The 20,183-nt window shown below is 45.0% G+C and overlaps 2 protein-coding genes across 2 annotated transcripts; both read left to right on the forward strand.

The window, feature by feature from the left end:
- The first annotated feature begins 997 nt into the window (after positions 1–997).
- Positions 998–10,638, forward strand: LOC128597621 (sodium-dependent neutral amino acid transporter B(0)AT2-like). Its single transcript, XM_053608122.1, has 7 exons — positions 998–1,119; positions 1,253–1,296; positions 1,395–1,609; positions 7,669–7,947; positions 8,110–8,267; positions 8,372–8,498; positions 8,648–10,638. The coding sequence occupies exons 4-7, from the start codon at positions 7,707–7,709 to the stop codon at positions 8,845–8,847; spliced, it is 726 nt and encodes a 241-aa protein (XP_053464097.1). The 5' UTR covers positions 998–1,119; positions 1,253–1,296; positions 1,395–1,609; positions 7,669–7,706; the 3' UTR covers positions 8,848–10,638.
- Positions 8,747–17,505, forward strand: LOC128597620 (orphan sodium- and chloride-dependent neurotransmitter transporter NTT5-like). Its single transcript, XM_053608121.1, has 8 exons — positions 8,747–8,826; positions 10,327–10,379; positions 10,582–10,823; positions 12,772–12,958; positions 13,332–13,533; positions 13,652–13,811; positions 14,245–14,410; positions 14,621–17,505. The coding sequence occupies exons 2-8, from the start codon at positions 10,365–10,367 to the stop codon at positions 15,251–15,253; spliced, it is 1,605 nt and encodes a 534-aa protein (XP_053464096.1). The 5' UTR covers positions 8,747–8,826; positions 10,327–10,364; the 3' UTR covers positions 15,254–17,505.
- The last annotated feature ends 2,678 nt before the right edge of the window (positions 17,506–20,183 follow it).

Genomic DNA, 20,183 nt, shown 5'->3' on the forward strand with positions numbered 1-20,183 from the left:
CACTTCTTTTTCAAAGTGGAACTCCCTGTCCGGGTGTAGTGAGTGGCACCTGTAATCCTAGCACTCTGGAAGGCTGAGGTGGGAGGATCATTTGAGCTCAGGAGTTAGAGACCAGTCTGAACAAGAGTAGACTGGTCTCTACTAAAAATAGAAAAAGTAGCCAGGCGTCGTGGTGGGCACCTGTAGTCCCAGCTACTGGGGAGGGTGAAGCAAGAGGATGGCTTGAGCCCAGGAGTTTAAGATTGCTGTGAGCTATGATGACACTACGGCACTCTACCCAGGGCAACAGTGAGATTCTGTCTCAAAAAAAAAAATCAAAGTGGAATTCCCTGGCTGGCAAGTTGACATTAGAAGAGATAAACTTGGCTGAGTGCCCAAAGCTCACTGGTTAGGGCACCGGCCACAAGCACTGGGGCTGGTGGGTTAGAACCCCGCCAGGGCCTGACAACAATGACGAGGACAACAACAACAACAAATAGCCGGGCATTGTGGTGGGGGCCTGTGGTCCCAGATACTTGGGAGGCTGAGGCAAGAGAATGGCTTAAGCCCAAGAATTTGAGGTTGCTATGAGCTGTGATGGCGACATAGTGAGACTTTGTCTAAAAAAAGGAGAAGAAGAAAAAGAGAGAGATAAACTTGGCAACTGTTAATATCACTAGACCCAAAAAGGACAAAAATTAAGCCCAAGCTTGAATTCAGATAAGTAAGCAAGACCTGAAACTCATAACTGCTTTGGGGCAATTGTCACTCTTGTGACTTAGAGGTTTTGTTTTAAAGGCTGGGTGAAGACAAGGCCTTGAATCCATGTAGGAAAAGGAAAGCTTCATACACAAAAAGTGACAGGGTTATAACCTTTGTGGAAGAGTGCGATAATAAGACCCATGTCACATGTCCTGGTCACCCCTCCCCCCAACCACACCAAGCGCAGGCAGAGGTGACAGTTGCTTTCCTGGCTCTCGCGTTCAGTGGCAAGTAAAGGCGGTTGCAGCTGCGGGTTCCAGCCCCCAGCTCCTGACATCTCGGGTAATTAGGTGTCTATACCCACCACCACTACTCCCACCTTTGGACCCAGACCTCCGAGCTGAGCCTCCCACCTCCCTTCTCCCTTTCTTGAATCTGGTAAGAGAACAGACTCTAGGTACGGAGTGGCGGGGTGGTAAACGCCAGAAGCCTTGTGGCACATTCCGCCCCCTAGCTGCCTCTTTTCTCTACCCGACCACCGCCCCACTCCAATCTCTCTCTTTCCACCAAGATCGCGAATGGGCCAGCCTTGGAGGCATCAACCTCCCCCAGCAGGTGACTGGAACTGGGGCCGGCGGGGTTGGGAAGTAGTAAGCCCCTCGCTGTCTCGCTCTCCAAGCTTGACTTCTGGGAGTCTCCCATCTATATCACAGAATTTCTCAGCTGTCTTGAATCAGGCCGTCGCTCTTTGGCTCCTCCCCAAAGCCCGGGAGAAGAGTGGACACAGCAGGGAGAGCGCGGGCGGAGAAGGAGCACAAATCGTCCCGCAGACTGGTGACCTGAGACAGTTATCCCAAGCGGTGCTACCTGTGCCGATACCTCCCAGAGAAAGAGACAGAGGGATCCTCGTCAGCAGAGTGAATTGCAGGTACGACCTTAAACCGGTGAGAAGCGAGTGGCTGAAGGAAGGGTAGAGGTAGGAGCGGAAGCCAGAAGCACAGTGCGGCTGCAAAATTCATTAGGGCGGTGAAGGTTCCCTCGGGAAGACTTGAACTACTGATAGACCTGATTAGATTTATATAATGACTCTGGAATATTAAACAGCTATTACAAGTCATGTTTTTAAAGAATGCTTTATGACAAGAAAATAGATATTAGAAGAAAGATACATATTTTTGTTTTTGTTCATGATCACCAGGCTGGGCTCATCTGGTTATGGGAGGGAATTGGCTGCCTGTTGGCCAATCTAGACTAGTTCGTGCTGTGACCACTAGAGCGATTCAGCTCTGATTTATGTTTCATTTTCCAGCAGATTAGCCTAGATATGTCCTCATAGTGATGGCAAAAGTGTATGAGAGGAAGCAGCGACAAGGAAGGTCTTTTGCAGCCTATGCTCTGAATGGGCACACCAGCGCAGGTTCAAGGAAGGGGTAGGAAAGTAGATTATGGCCTTAGTAAAACTGCAGAATCCGGGAGGTGCCTGTGGCTCAAAGGAGTAGGGCACCGGCCCCATATCCCGGAGGTGGTGGGTTCAGATCCAGCCCCAGCCAAAAACTGCATGCAGAATCCCATTGCAAAGGGGATGGATATAGGAAAAACTGAAGACTTGGGACAATTAATAGTGTCAATCTATCAAACTTCAAGTGACTTAGAAGGGCTGGTAGTGGCCCTCTGTGTCTTATTCCTGACTACAAAGGCAAGTCCTTCAACATTTTATTATTAAATATAGTGTTTACTGTAAGCTTTTAAAATAACCCCTATGAGATTAAAGATGTTCCTTTCTACTCCCTAATTGGCTAAGGGTTTTCTTTTTAACAAATTATTATTGGGTTATTGAGTTTTATCAGATATTCTCATGAACAAAAATGATCATACTTTTATATTTCAATATACTGGAAATGATTGATTTTCTATGTTGAAATAAACTCAACTCAGTTGTGGTGTATTATTGTTTTTATGTATTGGTGGATTTGATTTGCTAGTGATTCTTGGGGGGGGGTTGTATCAATTTTAATGAATGACATTGGAGTATGATTTTCTTTGTCATAATTTCCTTGCCAAACTAGGTATTGAGGTTGTTCTGGTCTTGCCACTTTTTCTATGCTGGAAGATTTTGTACAAAATTGGGAGTTGTTTATTTCTTAAATGTTTAGTATCATTCACAAGAGAAGTCATCTTAGACTGAAGTTTGCTCTGGAATAAAGTTACTAATTACAGAAGCAATTTAAACATGATAGGAAAATTCAGAGTTTCTATTTCTTCCTGTGTGAATTTTGTTAAATTTTATTTTTTCTGAAAAATTTCAAGTTTTTTGGCATAAAATTATCATAGTGTTTTAGTTATATTTTAAATAACTAAGATTTACAATGATGCCATCTTTTAACATTCATTGTTCTTTCTTTATTTCTTGGCAAGCCTTGGTAAAGATTTGTACTAATTTATCTTTTAAAGTACCAGCTTTGATTTTGTTAATCTCTACTGTTGTCTATCTTATTGTTTTATCATGTTGGTATTATTATTTCCCGCTTCCTACCTTTTAGGGTTTATTTTGCTGTTCTTTTCTAATTGCTACGGATAGATTCTCAGCTTATTGATTTTCAGCCATTTTTTATTTCCAATATTTGGCTGTAGCTATATCTCATGTTGTGATAGTTATTTTCATAATTTTTTTTTTTTTGAGACAGTCTCATTTTGTCACCCTTGGTAGAGTGCTGTGACATCACAGCTCACAACAACCTCAAACTCTTAGGCTTAAGCAATTCTCTTGCCTCAACCTCTCAAGTAACTGAGACTGTAGGCTCCTGCCACAACACCGGGGCTAGTTTTAGAGACAAGGTCTCACTCTGACTCCAGCTCATCTCGACCTTGTGAGCTCAGGCAATCCACCCAAATGCTAGGATTACAGGTGTGAGTCACCGCACCCAGCCTTTCATAATTATTCTGTTCAAACTTTCCAATATTTATTTTGACCAATTCTTTTTTTTTTTTTTTGTGGTTTTTGGCCGGGGCTGGGTTTGAACCCACCACCTCTGGCATATGGGACCAGCGCCCTACTCCTTGAGCCACAGGTGCTGCCCTTGACCAATTCTTTAACCCATTAGTTATATCAAAATGTAGCTTTCAATATCCAAACAGGCATAACCCATTAGTTATATCAAAATGTAGCTTTCAATATCCAAACAGGCATTTGGGGATTTTAATTTCATTATTAATTTCTAGTTTATTTACATGTAGTCAGAAGTAAACTGTATAATTATGATCCCTTGAAATCTGTTGGGATTTGTTTCATGGAAAATGTGGTTCACTTTTGTAATTGTTTAGTGTGTTCTTGAAAAGAATGTGTATTCTGTAGTTGATGGATGTGGTTTTAAATATGTGAGTGTATAGATATATGTATGTATGCATTGAGTCAAGTTTGTTAATTAAACTGTTCAAATCTTTTTTGATGTAGGTGTTTATTGCTATAAACTTCCTTCTTAGTACTGCTTTTGGTGTATCCTGTAGTTTTAATATGTAATATTTCCATTTTGGTTTGTTTTAAGAAAATGTTTAATTTGCTTTTAATTTCTTCATTGACCATTCAGGAGCATGTTGTTTAATTTCCATGTATTTGTATAGCCCCCAGTGTTCCTTCTGTTATTGATTTATTTATTTTATTGTAGTTAGAAAAGATACTTGATATTACTTTTATTTTTTAAAATTTGTTGAGACTTGCTTTCTAGCCTAATATGTGGTCTATCCATGTGCTTTTTTTTTTTTTTTTTGAGACAGAGTCTCACTTTGTCACCCTTGGTAGAGTGCCATGGCAACCTCTTGGGCTTAAATGATTCTCTTGCCTCAGCCTCCCAAGTAGCAGGGACTACAGGAGCCTGCCACAACACCTGGCTGTTTTTAGAGATAAGGTCTCGATTTGGCTCAGGCTGGTTTCAGTGCTGGAATTACAGGCGTGAGCCACCTTGCCCAGCCTCCATGTGCTTTTGAGAGGAATGTATTCTGTAGCTGCTGGTTGGAAGGTTCTGTAAATGTCTGTTACATTGATCCCATAGATCAATTTGGAAGTATTGCCATCTTAGCAATATTAAGTCTTCTGATCCATTAGCATGATATTCCTTTCCATTTATTTAGATCTTCTTTAACCACATTTCACAATTTTTAGATTATGAATTTTGTTTTTCTTTTGTTAAGTTTATTAGTGTTTTATTATTTTTGATGCTATTGTATGAGGAATAATTTTCTTAATTTATGGAAAAAGTATAGAAATATAATTGATTTTTGTATGAGTTCTAATAATTTTTAGTGGATTTCTTAGGATTTTCTACATAAAACATCAAGTTATATGAGAATAGAGATAGTTTTACTTTTTTCTTTCCCAACTTTTGTCTTTCATTTTATTTATTTATTCATTTTGCCTAATTTCCCTGGCTGAACCTCTAGTACAATATTGAATAGAATTGATGAGAAAAGACACCTATGCCTTATTCCTGATCTTGGAAAAAATTCAGTCTTTCATCATCAAGTATGATGTTCACTGCAGATATTTTATATATGCCCTTTATCAAGTTAGGAAAATTTCCCATAATTTCTGGGTTGTTGAGTGTTTTTTATCATGATGGGTGTTGAATTTTGTGAAATGAGCTTTATATATCTATTGTTATGATCATATAGTTTTATCCTTTATTCCATTGAGATGATAGATTGCATTAATTGATTTTCAGATGTTAAGCCAACCTTGCATTCCTAGGACAAATTCCACTTGATTGTAGAGTAAGTGGTTTTAAGAGAGTTCCCTTGTTTCTTCCCCTAATCATACTCGCTTTTAATCGCCACTAATTGCCAGCTCATTATTCTATTGTTTATTACGATACTCTGAGGCATAAATTGTTCCACATCTGATCCAATTAAAGGGGAAGTTTTTGAAGTCAGCATGTGAGATTTATTTTGACCCTGGACTGGATCTTAGCTGTCTGTTTCCCTGATTCTCTGTGGTATACTAGCTACAGTTTATATCTCTCAGGAGGCTACCAGCTTCCTCCTAATGGTGTACCATCCATGCCTCCACTGTTTTTGAGTGTGTCCTTAGGCTTGAACTCCCACGTACTCTGTTTTAGATAAAGTCAGTTGTTTGGGAGAAAGCTTCAGAGCTCTTTGTTCTTTTGTTCTGTTTTGTTTTGTTGTATTAAGAGTTCCTTGGGAGGTCCCTGTGGCTCAATAAGTAGGGTACCGCCAGCCCCATATGGACCTGGCACCTGGTGGGTTGAAACCCGGCCCCAGCCAAAAAAAAAAAGAGTTCCTTGTTCTTAAGGCTTGCCTCTTTTCTGAGACAAAATTTCCAGGGATGAGTGTGAACAATAGCCTGCTTCTGTCTGACAGATACCCCTGCTTTAGGAGCAGGTGGCTCTATGACCAGTTAGCCTCTGTTCTTCTTGAATTGCTTCTCCTTGCCTATAACCTCAACCTTGAGAATCAGCTAGGGCCAAGGGAGATCAGGGGCCCAGTATTCTCAACATGCCATGCCTGTGGGAGAGCCTCTGCCTAAAAGTGGGGGCTGGGTGGAAAAGGGAGTTTCTAACCTTGTCACCACACTTGCCTAGAATTTAACCATGGAAACATGTAGCTGAAAAGGAATGAGAAATACTGGTGACTTGAGAGCTAGGCAGAGAAGGAGCTCTGTGTTCTCTCTCTGCCTGGAATAGAGTTGCCATAGCGGGCTGAGAGCTGGAAGGAGGAAGCAGGCTAGTTAAAATGTTGCAGTTCAGCGTTGTTAGAGTTTTAGCATATTTTCTTTCTTTCTTTTTCTTTCTTTTCTTTCTTTCTTTCTTTCTTTCTTTCTTTCTTTCTTTCTTTCTTTCTTTCTTTCTTTCTTTCTTTCTCTCTCTCTCTCTCTCTCTCTTTCTTTCTTTCTTTCTCTCTGTCTCTTTCTTTCTTTCTTTCGAGACAAGAGTCTCACTTTATCACCCTTGGTAGAGTGCTGTGGTGTCACACAGCTCACAGCAACCTTCAACTCCTGGGCTTAAGCGATTCTCTTGCCTCAGCCTCCCAAGCAGCTGGGACTACAGGCACCTGCCACAATGCCTGGCTATTTTTTTGTTGCAGGTTGGCCGGGGCCAGGTTTAAACCTGCCACCATTAGTACATGGTCCTGGCACCCTATCCACTGAGCCACAGGTGCCGTCTGAGATTTAGCATGTTTTCCTGAATAAATATTTTATTATTTGCTGTATACCCTTAGGACAATTCTCAGAGACCTTAGATGTATTTTTTTTTTTTCTTTTTAGTTTTCACAAGTTTACTTGTCTCACTAGGCAGTGAGCCCACAGAGCTGCTCATGCTGCCTTTCTGGAATTAGAACCCCAAAGAAGCTTTTGTCTTCCCCTAGTCCCTGCACCCTACCTTACTGAGGGTGTAGGGACTTTTTATCTTCCCCTAGTACACCTGACTTACTGAGTCAGGATCTAGAGGAGTGCAGCTAGGAGGTGAAAGGCAGGCATCTCTACCTTTGTAAGGCTCTTAAGTGATTGTGATAGCCAGTTTGGGGAACCATTGGCCTAGAAGTCTTCATGCGTTAGACTTCTTTCTTTTGTACTTTGGGCCTACTTGGAAACTTCTAGGCCCAAAGTACAAAGGAAAGAAACCTGACTGTACCAAATAGATATTGTGACCTTGGTACTCAGTGTCCATTATGTCACCTTTAATCCTTTCAGACAGGACTGATGTTCAACTGACACTTCCATGTTTTCATGCTGATTGCTCCATGCTCATGCCATAGTGGTTATTAAAGAATTTGAAATTCGTCTCTGCTTGTAAGATGAGAAAAAAACTGAGCCTCAAAGAGATGAAATTATTTGCCTCCTAGGTCGATAACTAGTAAGGAGAAGGGCCAAGATTTAAACTCTGGCCTTCATTTCTCAAAAACTCTTTGGTCATGAAGTCTTCTATTCTGGTATCTGAGACATGTCCCTTAAAGTCTGCTGTTCTTGGTGATCCCAAGATTCCTTCAGGAGCTACTGGGCCTGTAATAAGAAAGCCATGGAGTCCTTTGAAGAATTATCTGATGCACCAGAGGAAGAGACTTCCAAGAAACCCCAAACTTCCCGCCTTCAAGCCTCTGTGCCCTGGAGGCTCAAGGCCAAGGATATTCGAGGTACCTCGACCCAAAACTACTTTATTCAGACAAAGCAAACTGAGAACATCTTGATCCAGGTTGCCTTCTCTGTTGGGCTGGGTAGCATGTGGCGTTACCCTTACCTGTGTCAACAGAATGGAGGAGGTAAGGCTGGGAACCTGGCTTGGAAGGGAGGAGTTTTAAGGCTGGGAGCCATGACTCCTGGGTCCTGGGGAGGAGAGAGTGGGGTTGGGCACATGGAGTCCTGAGTGGGAAGGAGGCCAGGACTCCTGGCTGCCTGAGCACAGCCCTTGGCCCCTTCCTCAGGTACCTTTATCCTGATACACTTCTTCATGCTGCTTTCATTCGGGATTCCCCTCTTATATATGGAGATGATCCTAGGGCAATGGCTGCGTGTGGACAACATCGGGGTCTGGAAGAAACTTGCCCCCTGGCTGGGTGGCGTGGGCTATGCTAGCATACTGGTAAATGAACAGTCTAGCCATGGGGCATCCCAGCTCACCCCCTGTGCTCTCTAGGTCCCCTGTCTCTGCCCACCCTCACTCAGGCCCACTGTGTCCACCCCCAGGTGTGCATCTTGGTGAGCTGGTATAACAGCAGCATCGTGTCCTGGAGCCTGTTCTACCTGAGCAACTCTTTTCGTCACCCCTTGCCCTGGGACCATTGCCCACTGGTGAAGAACATCAATGTCACTGGTAAGGACAGGGAGAGAGAAGACAAGCAGGATCAAGGGAAGCAGGGACACCAAGGAGTGAGCCATGGGGAGTGAGTGCCCAAGGGGAGTAAGTGGAGAATAAGGATAAGCACCAGGTAAGATGGTGCCTAAGTGCCTGGGTCTCCCCAGGCTTCTCTTGCCTTCAGACTGTGCCCCACCAGTACTTCTGGTATCATACCACCCTGAGTGCCTCGAGCAACATTGAGGAAGGGATCGATGCCCTTGTCCTGAACCTCAGCGTGGGCATCTTTGCAACTTGGGTCCTCCTCTTCCTAATCATGATCACAGGAATACCAACGTCAATGCCAGTAAGCCCCCCTGACCACTGACCCCACTCCTCCTTTGCAAATCCTAAAATTCCCCAGATTCCCTGCCCCAATGTCATCCAAATCCTTTCTGCTGGCTGCTCTTCTATAGTCCCCATGACCCTGCCACTCACCCCTTAGGGCAATCTCAGATGTGACCACCCCTTAGTGCAGGGCTCCTGAGGACAATCCCTGGACTCTCCTTTCTCTACAAAGTACTGCTCTGCACTCTACATGGCTTGGAGGATGCCTCCTCCTGGCCCAGCTCCTCATCTCCACATAACTGAATATGGAGACCCATGGGCACCTTTCAGACCAGACTGGTCTCAGGCCCCAGCCCTGCAGCCTCGGCCTTCCTGCATTTTTTTTGAGACAGAGTCTAACTGTACCTTGGGTAGAGTGCTGTGGCCTCATTGCTCACAGCAACCTCTAACTCTTGAGCTCAAGTGATCCTCTTGCCTCAGCCTCTCACTTGAGTAGCTGGGATGACAGGTGCCCACCACCAAGCCTGCTAGGTTTTTTTTTCCTCTTTAGTAGAGATGAGGTCTTGTTCTTGCTTAGGCTGGTCTCAAACTCTTGAGTTCAAGACATCCTCCTGCCTAAGCCTCCCAGAATGCCAGGATCACAATGTCAGCTGACCTTCCTGCATTTCGACAGTACATGTTAACCCCTAAAGGAGCTGATTGCCCCAGTTCCTTTCTGGCTATCTATTTACAGTATTTTATTCCAGTCTACACTTTCAGTCCATCTCCTCAGCACCAGCATCATATTCCCTTTATGTGGAAAATGTATTTCATAGTGTTTATGAGATCATTGTGGCTAATGCCAGCTGCAGCTCCTGGTACCTGCATCCATTTGAGCTTCAACTTTCCCCTCACACATCAACTCACCATCTCATCACAGCCTCCAGAGTAAACCACTCACCCAATCATTACTAAGGGTTTGGGTGGGGGGCACTGAGAGAAGAAGGGGACTTAGCTTTTCTGCCCCAGATGAAAAAATTCCTCTTAATCATATTATTTTCCCCCAAGATCTCTTCTCAGTTTCTTTTCCCCTCTCTTTCCCTGTGACGTCTTTCCATGCCGTCTTTAGCTTCAGTAGCCCCTTCCCCCTGTGTAGTTCCTAAACTCACACACAGGCCAAAAAACTAAGGCCTGTGAATTAAGTGTCCAACTGCCTCACCATTTAAAAGCAATCTTTACTTGGAATCTCACTGCTATCTCTAGGCAGCTTATTGATGAACTTGTCTTCCCAAACAGCATTGTTGTCTCCCTAGTGTAGTGCTCCCCCACGTCTCTCTTGTCATCCCTGGGCCACCTTAATACTCTCTGCATCTGTCCTGCTGCTACTACTGACCTGCAGTCCCCCCACTAACGCTTACCTCTGTCTTTGCCTCCTCCCCATTTCTCTTGCCTCCTGTTTTGTGTCCTGACCCACCCGGCCAGCTGCTGGTTTTCTCAGTATTCCTCCCCTACGTCCTTCTCCTCTGCTTCTTCATCCGAGGTCTCTTCCTGGAAGGTGCAGTCTCCAGCCTTAGACGTATGGTGACAACAGAGGTGAGGCTGGGAACTCCAAACCCTGTCCCTCCCTCAACAGTTAGGGCCCCTGAGTCTCCTTCCTCCACATCTGCCCTCCAACTTCTGCTCCCAGCCTACCCTTTATCCCTCTGTTCTCTACCTTAGTCTGCCCCTCTGCCAACTGACTGGTGTTTCCACCCTCTAAGCCCATTCCCACTGTCTCTCCCCCTCACCCCCACAGCTCTCTGCCTTAGCCACGCTAGACCTGTGGCGTCAGGCAGGAAGCCATGTGCTCTATTCCCTGAGCCTAGGCATGGGCACCACCATCACCTTCTCCTCCTACAAGGCTGGAAGCCTCAACTGTGTCAGGGTGGCCTCCTGTGTGGCCCTGGTCAACCTGGTGACCTCGATGCTGACCACGGCCATCATCTTTGTAGTGCTGGGATTCTGGGCCACCACCAGTGGCAGCGTCTGTGTTAAAAAGTGAGTGATCACAGCCGTACAGACACAAGGAGAGGTCCCCCTCCCTCTGTCTCTACCTTAGCAATCTGCCAGCTTCATGGACTTTTTTAATCTCAAGACCGCTCCATTGATAATAATAGCATGTTTATTCTCAAAGAAAATAACAAAAAAATAAATATTCTAGTATGTATCACTTCATAGACAAGAAAATAGTCTCAGAGATACAGCTGTTGTAAGGTCTTCATAAATTTCAAAAGGAGTAAGGAAGTCTTCAAAATCAGTTATTTAACTCACAGAGAAGACTGTTGTAGCACTCTGAGCCACAACCAGTGGTTATTGGACTTGGCTACCTATTCGAGTCATTTTAGGGAAACCTAGAAAATACTTCTGTCCAGTTCCACCTCCATAGATTCTGATTTATTTAGCCTTGGGTGTATCCAGGCATTGGAATTTTTAGAAGCTCCACAGTAGAATTTTTCTTCTAGTTAGAATGTTGAAGGATGCAAAAGTTCATGCTTTTTTAATGAATAAAATAAAAATGATGCTTTCCTATGAAGTTATTGAAGAGCAATGGACACAAAGAAGCCTAAATGAGTGAAATCTCAGAACATTATCAGCACATCCCAGGTGAGCAAAGAGCCACAAGTGCTTTTATATTGGGGTGAGTGCCTAATCTGAGTGGTGTGAGAGGAGGAGCAGGCCTTCCTAGATGGAGAGACTTTGCACATGAGATGCAAAGAAACCAGTCAAGCATTTAATAACTGTGTGGGCTGGGGCGGCACCTATGGCTCAGTCGGTAAGGCGCCGGCCCCATATACCGAGGGTGGCAGGTTCAAACCCGGCCCTGGCCAAACTGCAACCAAAAAATAGCCGGGCGTTGTGGCGGGCGCCTGTAGTCCCAGCTACTCGGGAGGCTGAGGCAAGAGAATCGCTTAAGCCCAGGAGTTGGAGGTTGCTGTGAGCTGTGTGAGGCCACAGCACTCTACCAAGGGCCATAAAGTGAGACTCTGTTTCTACAAAAAAAAAAAAAATAACTGTGTGGGCTGCCAATAGGTATTAGAGTCTTGAAGCGCCCTTAACACACACATAAATTGTTTGATCCAACAATTATCCTGACATCATTCCCAGGAATTGTGCTGAGGAAATAGCAGGAGCTCCAATAGAGACAGGGTTAGTAAGCAGAGAGAGTGTTGCATAGTCTGATGATGGTCAAATTCATGGGCCCCACTAAAGTTAAACACAAGATAAACCAAAAACATCTAAAGCTAACACCCAACCCAGTCCAACTCCAGTAATGACAATATCAAAGGAATAGTCCCTAATTAGAGGAGGTGCAGAAAGTTAGAGGTTTGGCTCAAGGGTAAAGTAATCTGTCCTTAATTCCATTCCAAGGTAGAGAAAAACTCAAAACCATCACCCAGCCCAGCTCAACTCAACTCTTAGAAAAATATAATTAGCCCTCATCCTAATTAACTTTTGGGATAAAAGGCATGACTGCATTAAAACTAAAAAAAAAAAAACAATAACCTTTCTCCTTTGTCCTTCTATGTACAATGTCTGGCATAAAATTTAAAATCACAATGCATTCCCAAAACCAAGAAAATGTAACCCATGGCCCAAAGAAAAAAGACCCATAGATTATCCAGACGTTAGAATTAGTGAACAAAAACTTTAAAACAACCATTATAAGTATGTTAAGGAATTTAATAGAAAAAAATGAATAAAATTGAGATATCTAAGGAAAGATATGGAAACTCTAAAAAAAAAATAGAACTACATAGGAATTCTAGAATGGAAAAAGTAGATGAGATGAAAATTTCACTGGATGGATTTAATATGGACTGGAAGCAGAAGAAAACAGGATCAGTTAACTCATTTACCTTTCTGTTCCTCAGTTTCCCTGTTTTGCAGATAGCAGAGAGGCTTGTTTGTTCCCTACCACCTTTATTTTCCTCTACTTCCCTTTCAGAAATGTCTTGATGCTGACAAAACTGATACTCAGTGGGGTGCTACCCAAGGAAGCCAAGACCCCAGAAAACATCTTGCTCATGCCCCCCCAGAACTACCTGGACTGGATCAACGACCTCCCCCCACACCTGCAGTACCAGATCATCCACCACGCCTTACCTTGCAGCATCAAGGTGCAGACAGAAAAGGTGTGTGGGGGGCTGGAGGGAGGGTACTTCCCAGAGGCACCAGAGGACGCTGGGAGGAAATGTGTTTCCTGGCAGCCTTGTGGGCTGCCTGAGCCTCTCCTGAGGCAGGTCGCAGTCGGAATCATGTTTCCACCACCATTTCTTGTGTGCCAGGGCCTTTGCTAAGTTGTTGCTCACATTAGCCTTACGACGTCTATTTGTTAGATAAAGAAACCGAGGTCCCACTAAGTGAAGGAAACACAGCTGAAAAATCCAACATGCTCCCACCCCATCCTGCTCCCTCTGCCCTCAGACACAGCTAACCCATCACTCTGCCATTCTTCCCACCTCAAATTCAGAGCCACCCCTGCCTCAGAGCCCTTCTTCCCCACAGCTCATGGAGGGCCCTGGCCTGGCATACGCAGCCTTCTCCCAGGCTGTCTCGTTGCTCCCTGGCTCCTCTTTCTGGGCCATTGTTTTCTTCCTGGCCCTGCTCATTACAGAGCTGGGCGCCTTGATAAGAATCTTGGAGGGCATCATCCTTCCCCTCCAGTACAACGTCTCTATCTTCAAGAAATATCCCAGCCTGGCCCCAGGTACTGTGGATTCTCACCCCAGTGAACATCCTGGCTTGCTGCCCTCCCCCCAGCTTGCCCCAAATTCCCAGGGGCTCACTTTGACCCCTGACTGTGGCCAAACCTGCCTCTGCCTTAGTGCTCGTCTGCTTGGGAAGTTTTCTGTCCAGCCTCATCTTCAGCAGTCACTCTGGCAGCTACATAATGTCTTTGTTTAATGACCAACTGGTCCCGGTGATGCTCATCATCATTGTGACGTTCCAGAACATGGCTCTGACCTGGATCTATGGAACCAGGAGGTGATTTCCAAGCCCCAGGGTCTGCACAGCCATGGGCCTCCATCCCAGGTCTAGGAGTGTTGGGGCTGGACCTGCCCCCTCTGTCATCCCATAGCTGGGAGGAGGCCGTATATGTGAGGTGCAGGGGTGTGGGAGGGAGCCATCAGATCTGATCTGAGGGTGGTGGGTGCATCTTGAGGGAAGGAGCAGTCCTGGGCCAGTATGAAGCCAGAGGGAGGGGCAGTGGGAAGCCCCAGATCAAAGGATTTCTGTGAGGAGTCCATGTGCAGGGACAGGCTCAGGGGAAGGCCTGGCTGGACCTGGCAGCCCCTGAGAGTTGGGAACGTGTGAGAAAACCAAAGGACTGGCAAGTCTACCCACCCAAGGCCCGCAAGCCCTGGTGGCCAGAATGTCTGGTCTTCCCAGACATCTCTGACCAGTGTCTCCACCCCAGATTCAGGGAAGAACTGTACGGTCAGCTGGGCTGCATGCAGTGGCCCACGTTCAGCTTCCTGTGGTCCTATGTGACCCTGCCTGGGCTGCTGGTCCTCCTCATCATCTGCATCATGAAGCTGCACCAGAAGGTGACCCCCTCCTACATCGCCTGGAACAGCAGTGTGGTGAGATCCCCCTCCCTGGCCTTTCAACCCCACTCTGGGACCCCTTTGTCATATGTCCTGCCCCACAGTGCACTGTATCTGGGATCACCGACCCATGTAACCCCAGCTTCCCAACCCCTGGGAATCCAATACCTGGCAGCACACAGATGGGAAGCCACCACTATGCTTGTTCCTCCCAGTCTGCACTTGTTCCTCCTTCTCTGCCACCAGAGCCAGGAAGTAACACAGCCCTACCTGAAGAGGAGCCTGGGTTGGGTCACCTTCTTCAGCATCCTCACCTTTCTGCCAATCCTGGCCCACCCACTTCACCACTGGTGGTACACCCAGGACCCTGTTATCTCTGACACCTTAGAGAAGCAGATGTCCTTCAAACAGACGTCCAAAGTGCCTCCCAGATCCATAAAATGGCCTAAGCGCTCCTTAGAGAAGTCTACCTTAGTTCCCCAGCACAAAGGCAGTGAGAGTTCATTGAAGGAGACCACCTGCCCCCCGGCCAGGGAGGGGCACCTGAACTCCTGGTGGAGAAAGAATACTCAGAGCTCCTCCTGGCTCAGCCTGCATCTGGCCACCTCCTCGTTCTCCATGTGGAGCAACAGCCTGGCCATGTCCAGGCAGGGGAGCCTGGCCTCAACAGCTGTGGAGAGCGGTGACATCATCGGGGAGACCATAGAAGAAAAGCTGCCTGATAAATCTGACCAGTCACTGGTGACAGCACCCATTTTTCCAACGCAGCAAATCCATCCCATAACTGGCAGTGTTAGTGCCCATTCTGCTACAGGCATAATTGATTCCACTGAAAAGGAGGGGAAGGAGAGTAAAGAAAACCTGCCTAGCAACCTGTGATGCCATTCATTTGGCCTTGGAAGGAAAAGGACAACCCAAGAGATCTTTTCTCTCCTGGAAAGATTCTGCAAAGTAGAAGACTCTGCTCTGGGATTGGAAAACTTGGAAGAAGAAATCAACTCAACTGGTCATAGGGCTGGATCTAGGGCCCCTTGTCCCTCTGTGATGTTGGGGACACCATTTTGCATGGTGAGGCTGCACTTTCCAGGACTCAACCTTCTTGGACCCAGGTGTGTCCATGGTGTGGCCAACTTCTCCTAGGATGCCCTCTCAGAATAGGGCTGGAATGACAATGTTGAAGCTAAATAAATGGGTCCACCAGAACCTCAAGCACATACTGTGGGGACAATGCTCTGTGAAGGGCCCAGATGCAGCTTCCTCCCACATGTACATGCACACTCTCGCACACTACATACAATCTACAAATCACCAAACTCTGCTGAACTCAGTGTCCACTTTGATGACCCAAATCTCCCTCTGCCTCAGGGACACAGATACTGTGTCCAGATCCCTTGTTGGCCTAGAGTTGAGCCAAACTGCAAGGAAACTCTGCAGTATCAATCTAGGAAGCATGTTAACTTCTAATTTGGTGATCACACCAAACCACCATAGGGCTAAATCTGTTCCATAACTATGTTCTCACTATTCCTACCAAACGGGTGACATGCTGAGCTAGGCATGCAGTCCCAGCTACTCAGGAGGCTAAGGCAGAAAGATCACTTGAATCCAAGAGTTTGGAGTTGCTGTGAGCTAGACTGAGGCCATGGCACTCTATCCAGGGCAACAAAGTGAGACTCTGTCTCAAACAAAGAAAAAATCATTTTAACATTTTTTTTACTGCTTTGTATAAATCTCTTCATTTAGTTGTGTGTTTTTTTGTTTGTTTGTTTGTTTTTTGAGACAGAGTCTCACTATGTCGCCCTTGGTAGAGTGCCATGATGTCATAGGTCACAGCAACCTCAAACTCTTGGGCTTAAGCAATTTTCCTGCCTTAGCCTCCCAAGTAGCTGGAACTACAGGCACCTGCCACAACACCTGGCTATTTTTGTTACAGTTGTCATTGTTTAGCTGGCCTGGGCTAGTTTCGAACCTGCCAGCCTTGGTATATGTGGCTGGTGCCGTAACTACTGTGCTATGGGTGCCAAGCCTTAGTTGTGTCTTTTAATGGCACTAAAGAAGCCATTTCTTCAATGACGTTATATTATCAATAACTCTAATAAAAATGGCAAGTTGAGCCAAATTTATAGGTTTAGTGCTGTCACCCTTTGCCAAGGCATAAAATTCAAAATTAGCAGCTTCACTCTCCAAACTTGTTTCAATGGATTTTCCAATTTCCTCAATTCACCTGGCTATAGTCTGGTGAGACAAACATTTTAGAAATATTTCCCTTTTTTTTTTCAGGGCAAGTTATATCTGCCATACTTTCTATAAGTTGTTTAATAAGCTCACCATTAGTAAATGGTTTTGATATGTTTTTTTTTTGCTGTTAAATATGTTACCACATAACTAGCTTTTACAATGGAATCTGAGCTGTAACTTTAAAAAAAGATTCCCCCCCCAGAAGACAAACTTTCTTCAGTTCTGCTATTTTGTCCTTATGACACAATCCTTCATTTGCATTGAATCTGGCAGCCTGTGTTTCCATAGAATGGCCTTTCAAATTATATTTTTTGAGAACTTGCGCAAATTCCCTACAAATTAAGCAGAGTGCCTTACTATTTGCCTCGACAAAAAGGTAGTCACTTGTTCACTTTTCACTGAACAATCTTCATCTATAATTTTTCTTTTGGGGGTTCTATTTTTTTTTTTTTTTTGAGATGTAGAAGCCATGCTGAGATTAAAAAACTAATAGATAAGGGACTACATTTACTTTTATTATGCAAATTAACTGACAGGAAAATAGAAAGCCACTTTGTGCTTTCCACATCTCAGCTGCTGAAGCAGGGTGAGATGGAGGGCTGACTGTGAAGGGTGCTGGGCAATGTGAGGTGTCACCAAGGTGTGGAAGTGCCTTAATAATCAAAGAGAATGCTTACCTGACTCCTGAATAACATTAAATGCCCAATATTGCAATGGTAAGTTGCAGTATTATTAATTGCTGCCTTGCTAAGTCACCGCAAGCACATGTAACGTCTGATGGTGTCGATTCAACTCTCTGCACTTCGAAGATATCACATTGGAAGCCCCATACCACCATAAAACTGAAGCCATACATGTGTACAAATAGAGTATACATATGTTTATTTTATGTGATGTGACAAATTACAAAATCAAAAAAATCTCTGTTTTAAGCAAGATTACAATTCGTATTGGGCCCCTTTCACAGCCCAATGTAACCCTCAGGCTACAGGTCGGACACCCCTGTTTTAGGGTAAAGATATGAGCAGCTGGTCACATATCGGATTTTCTTGCAAAACCTTGCGACCACTGAGGGGGGGCTAAGATAAGCATCTTTATGAAGGTTCATCTATGGTGTAGGCATTGTTTAAAGACCCTGCCTGCAGAACATCTTGGTATACAGGAGTCAAACATTGGTCACTGTGGAGCTTTCACTTCAAGATGAAGTCACTCTTGCCATGCAATAGGCTGCCTTCCTAAGCTGTTCCTGTTTCCTAAATTTTGACAGAAGACACAAGACTCCTGGGTCAGAGACAAAGGACTTTATTACTCCCAGTACAGCAAGCAGCATAAACATAGGAGGCATGCATAGGTTCCCTTTTCCCCTCAAATTCCATAGAGGGAATGCCAGGGCCCAGATGGATGCCTGCACATAGGGTGGGTTGTATTACAGGAGAGGAACACTGGGCTTGGGGAATTCTCTGCTTTGTAACAAGCAATAAGCAAGCCTCTGTGTACATAGGAGTAGACATTGCCTCACCTCGCAAGGTTGCCAGCTGTATAACACTGAAGAAAGAGTGATCAGGGTCCTGCAGTCACAACACCCAGCAAAACATGGTGAAGCAGAGACACCTATGGAGGACAGTCTCCCCAACAACACGCTTTTCAGCTTCTGGCCAATTTTATGACTATGGCATTTTGTCAGCCACTCTGATTCACCTGACAAAGGCTGGAACAAAATCATTTTGATTTGTCTCATTTAGCATTTAAGGCTCATCAGGATTCCAAGCAGCAGTATGAGGCCAACCTTAAGTAATGACCTCAACCATGCCTTCAGGGGTCCCCGACTCAGCCACTGTGAACAAGTTCCAGGGAGGACCAGTAGGTCTTATTTCTGACAGCCAGGATATAGCCTAAGGTTAGCCTAGTGGGGTGGGGCAGCCCTCATACAACCATGAGTATCCCCAGTGCTTGGTGGTGACAGTGACCAGAAAATGAAAGAAATAAAGACAGGAGACAAAATAGCATTTAAAAAGAGTAGGCCAGAAAAAAAGAGAAAAGAAAAAAATAAATAAAAATAAAAAGGGTAGGCCTGCGGCACCTGTAGATCAGTGAGTAGGGTGCCCCCCCACATACACCGAAGCTGGCAGGTTCAAGCCCAGCCCAGACCTGCTAAAACAACAATGACAAGTGCAACCAAAAAATAGCCTGGCGTTGTGGTGGGTGCCTATAGTGGGAGGCACTACATGGCAGACTTGAGGTGAGAGAATCGCTTAAGCCCAAGAGTTTGAGGTTGCTGTGAGCTGTGACACCATGGCATTCTACCGAGGGTGACACAGTGAGGCTCTGTCTCAAAAAAATAATTAAAAAGAGTAGGCCCAGGGGACCATCACCACCCATCAAGGAACAGCAAAGGCCCTTTGTTCTGGGTTAACTCAAAAACAGCATTATGCATCATCATCCTTGTGGTACTTGTAATTTCAGCTAAGCTACTTTTTAACTAACTTTTGTAAGTACTTTAGTCCACTCTAAGCTATTTATAAACTAAGGAACTGGGATGTACTTCATTGATCAAGGAACAAGACTTAGCAGCAGGATGTGAGAGCCAGCCACTTTTGACCACACACTCAGTTTCCAACCGAGGCAATTAAGTCTCCAAGTCCCTGCAGGCCATATCCTATCAGCAGCAGGGAAGAAAGAAGTTGTTCCTCTTATCTCAACCCCAAGAGATTGTTTCTCTTATACAGAGTGCCTGCTGCACGTATTGTTCCCAACATATCTGGCAATGGCTCATTGCCCCAGGGACCTTTTGGTTGCAGTTTGGCCAGGGCTGGGTTTGAACCTGCCACCCTCAGTATATGGGGCCGGCGCCCTACTCACTGAGCCACAGGACCAGAGACCTTTTGTACAGGCTCTCTATAAGGGAAAGGTCAGCCCTCAGCAAGATACTTCTTGTCCTTTTTTCCAAGGCCTGCGCTGTTGTTGTTCAGCAGACTTTTGGGGTTCCCAATACACTTTGTGGTCTCCCTGCATACAGACTTTCTTCAGAATACACGTCTTCTATCTTTCCTTTATTCCTTCTTTCACAATCTGCATCCCCTAACTAATTCTCATCAATTAAAACATTTCATAAAAATCCAACTTATGTAGGTACTTTAAGAGGGTGCCCTCCTCTGCCTCTACTTACTTGATCTTGTCCTCCTACCCTTCTACCCATAGCCTCGTGTCCATTATCAGCTGTACGCAGAAATTTAGACTGACCTGGTAATATTTGGTGTTATTAACAGTAATTACAGATGGGCCCCAAAGCAACCACCCTCCATAGTGGACATGCCATGACTTATATGCATGGAAAGGTAGAGTCCTTGCAGTTTTGTTGTTAAACTTGATTTGAATCCCCATTATCATTGTTTTGGTTAGAACCATGAGTAGTATTAGCAAGGAGTTTGAGCTAAGATAGGAATATGCCAACTTTTCTGTAAGGAACCAGGTAATATTTGGGGTTTTCAGGACATATGAGCTCTGTTGCCTATTTATCTTTGCTTTTTGGGAGGGTTGCAACTCCTTAGTTTTATTTATTTATTTTAGATAG

This window comes from Nycticebus coucang, chromosome 10, assembly GCF_027406575.1.
Source record: "Nycticebus coucang isolate mNycCou1 chromosome 10, mNycCou1.pri, whole genome shotgun sequence".
NCBI lineage: Eukaryota > Metazoa > Chordata > Mammalia > Primates > Lorisidae > Nycticebus > Nycticebus coucang.

Coding starts and splice junctions, on each gene's coding strand:
- LOC128597621 (XM_053608122.1), top strand. CDS start 7,707: ATGGAGTCCTTTGAAGAATTATCTGATGCACCAGAGGAAGAGACTTCC. Junction 7,948..8,109: donor GTGTCAACAGAATGGAGGAG/GTAAGGCTGGGA, acceptor CCCCTTCCTCAG/GTACCTTTATCCTGATACAC. Junction 8,499..8,647: donor GAAGAACATCAATGTCACTG/GTAAGGACAGGG, acceptor GGGTCTCCCCAG/GCTTCTCTTGCCTTCAGACT.
- LOC128597620 (XM_053608121.1), top strand. Junction 13,812..14,244: donor TGGATCTATGGAACCAGGAG/GTGATTTCCAAG, acceptor TCTCCACCCCAG/ATTCAGGGAAGAACTGTACG. Junction 14,411..14,620: donor TCGCCTGGAACAGCAGTGTG/GTGAGATCCCCC, acceptor CTCTGCCACCAG/AGCCAGGAAGTAACACAGCC.